General features: G+C 33.3%; 1 protein-coding gene across 2 annotated transcripts in view; it reads left to right on the top strand.

The window, feature by feature from the left end:
- LOC111483374 overlaps positions 1–1,297 on the top strand; it is a 3,364-nt gene extending 2,067 nt beyond the window's left edge. For both annotated transcript variants that reach the window (XM_023129576.1, XM_023129568.1), the window contains 3 exons: positions 183–747; positions 910–1,005; positions 1,085–1,297. In XM_023129576.1, the coding sequence (XP_022985344.1) occupies positions 183–623 (441 nt within the window). In that variant the 3' untranslated portion in view covers positions 624–747; positions 910–1,005; positions 1,085–1,297. The remainder of the gene's footprint in view (positions 1–182; positions 748–909; positions 1,006–1,084) is intronic.
- Positions 1,298–1,710: the final 413 nt, after the last annotated feature.

Here is a 1,710-nt window from a genome sequence, read left to right as displayed (position 1 = left end):
TTTTTTTTTTTTTAAAAAAAAAAAAAAAAAAAAAAAAATGAAAACATGTTTGGTGTTCAACTATTTGTGCTTTTAATATACTGTCCACTAGTTTTCAGGGATATAATTATTTTCATTTGCATGCAGTTTGTTGAAACTGACAACTTGTTTTCAGAGATATAATTATTTTCATTTGCATGCAGTATGTTGAAGCTGATAAGGATAGGGCCCATAAACACGAATTGCATGGAGAACGTGAATCTTGTAGCATAAATCCAAGAACATGCCACGCCAGGAACCAATCTGAAGGATCTTTTAATACTAATAATGATAATAAGCAGAGTTCTGTGGATCTTAGTACTTCAATTCCTCTTGATTCAACTGCAATTTCAGGTGGTGAAAAGATTGATATAGGTGTGAGGACAACGGGAGATCCTGCTAAGGACATGCTGAATTTATTTTTGGGTCCTTTGCTTAAGAAGTCTGTAGAGAATGAGCAACCCAAATTTGTTACAACTGATGTACAATTTTCTTGTGATTTAAAGAGTCAAAATCAAAGGCATAATGAAAATGTTGGAGATGTGGTCTCAGTAATGAAGAAGAAGAGCAGCCTGAAAGATAAGGTAGCAATGTTTCTTGGATAAAGCAGATAAATCTGACACCGTGATGTTTCAGGATGTCAAGATGTTTCTTGATACGGAATAATTGAACTTCAAGGTGGCCGATCCTTGCAGTTTTCAGTGATATCATCAAGATGATGAATATGAGGTATGCATCTTTCACTTGGTTGCCACTAGTTACATTTTGTTTCATATATTTTGGGTCATCCTCTCGAGAGGAAAGGAAAGAAGGTTTGGAGTTAGTATGAATTTAGTTCTTTAATGTATTTGAGTTAGCTAAATTTTGACGCTTGTTGTTGGGTCTTTGTAGGAACTTAATCGGAGTGGATTTGTTTGAAGACATGTTCGTTTGCTTCCCCCATTTTCCCTCATGGATTTAATTGAGGCCGTGGACGCTGTTCATGAGGTTGTAATACTACTTTTCACCGTTGTTTTTTTTTTATTTAAACGAGCAAACTGACACCTCCAAATAATACAATTTTCAGGTCACACAGCATTGAGGCTGAAGAGTAAAGTGAAAGAAGACGTTTGGATGGAATCCACATTGTTGAGTTTTAATTGAATTTATTGGATGTATGGTTAAATGTCATCCTGCTTAGTTCAAGCTAACGGATTTAGTAAAATTAGTTATGGGTTATTCGCTGTGGAGGATAATACTCTATTGCATACAAAATCAAGTTACAATAGGTTTTTTAAAAGACTAGTTCGTTCATGGTTGTTGTACGATAAATATTGGTTTTTTTTTTTTTAAACAATTTTTGGTATATTTGGAACTACTTTTGGTTTTTTCAAAGTTTGGGTTATTTCAAATTTTGGTAAATTTTTTATTGGGATCTTTCCACCTTTATAGTGTATTTTGGTCTAGAACAACCCGATTGTGAAAGACATGCAGAACAAACAATTTCTTCATTACTATTACTTGATTATCGGTTGGACGTAAAACCCTTTCAAATTTGGCATAAAACGTTTTTTGAGCAAATGGAAGATGGTCACCATCACTCTATGCAAGTAATACCAACCTGCAGGCATATTCAAACGACCAACTTTAAAATCGATGAAATGATGCAAGACAAAATAATAATTAATAATAATAAAATAAATAAAATAAAAA

This window comes from Cucurbita maxima, unplaced genomic scaffold (genome assembly GCF_002738345.1).
Source record: "Cucurbita maxima cultivar Rimu unplaced genomic scaffold, Cmax_1.0 Cma_Scf00001, whole genome shotgun sequence".
NCBI lineage: Eukaryota > Viridiplantae > Streptophyta > Magnoliopsida > Cucurbitales > Cucurbitaceae > Cucurbita > Cucurbita maxima.
The sequence above is the reverse complement of the archived record's forward strand: the minus strand, read 5'-3'. Positions and strand labels throughout refer to the sequence as shown.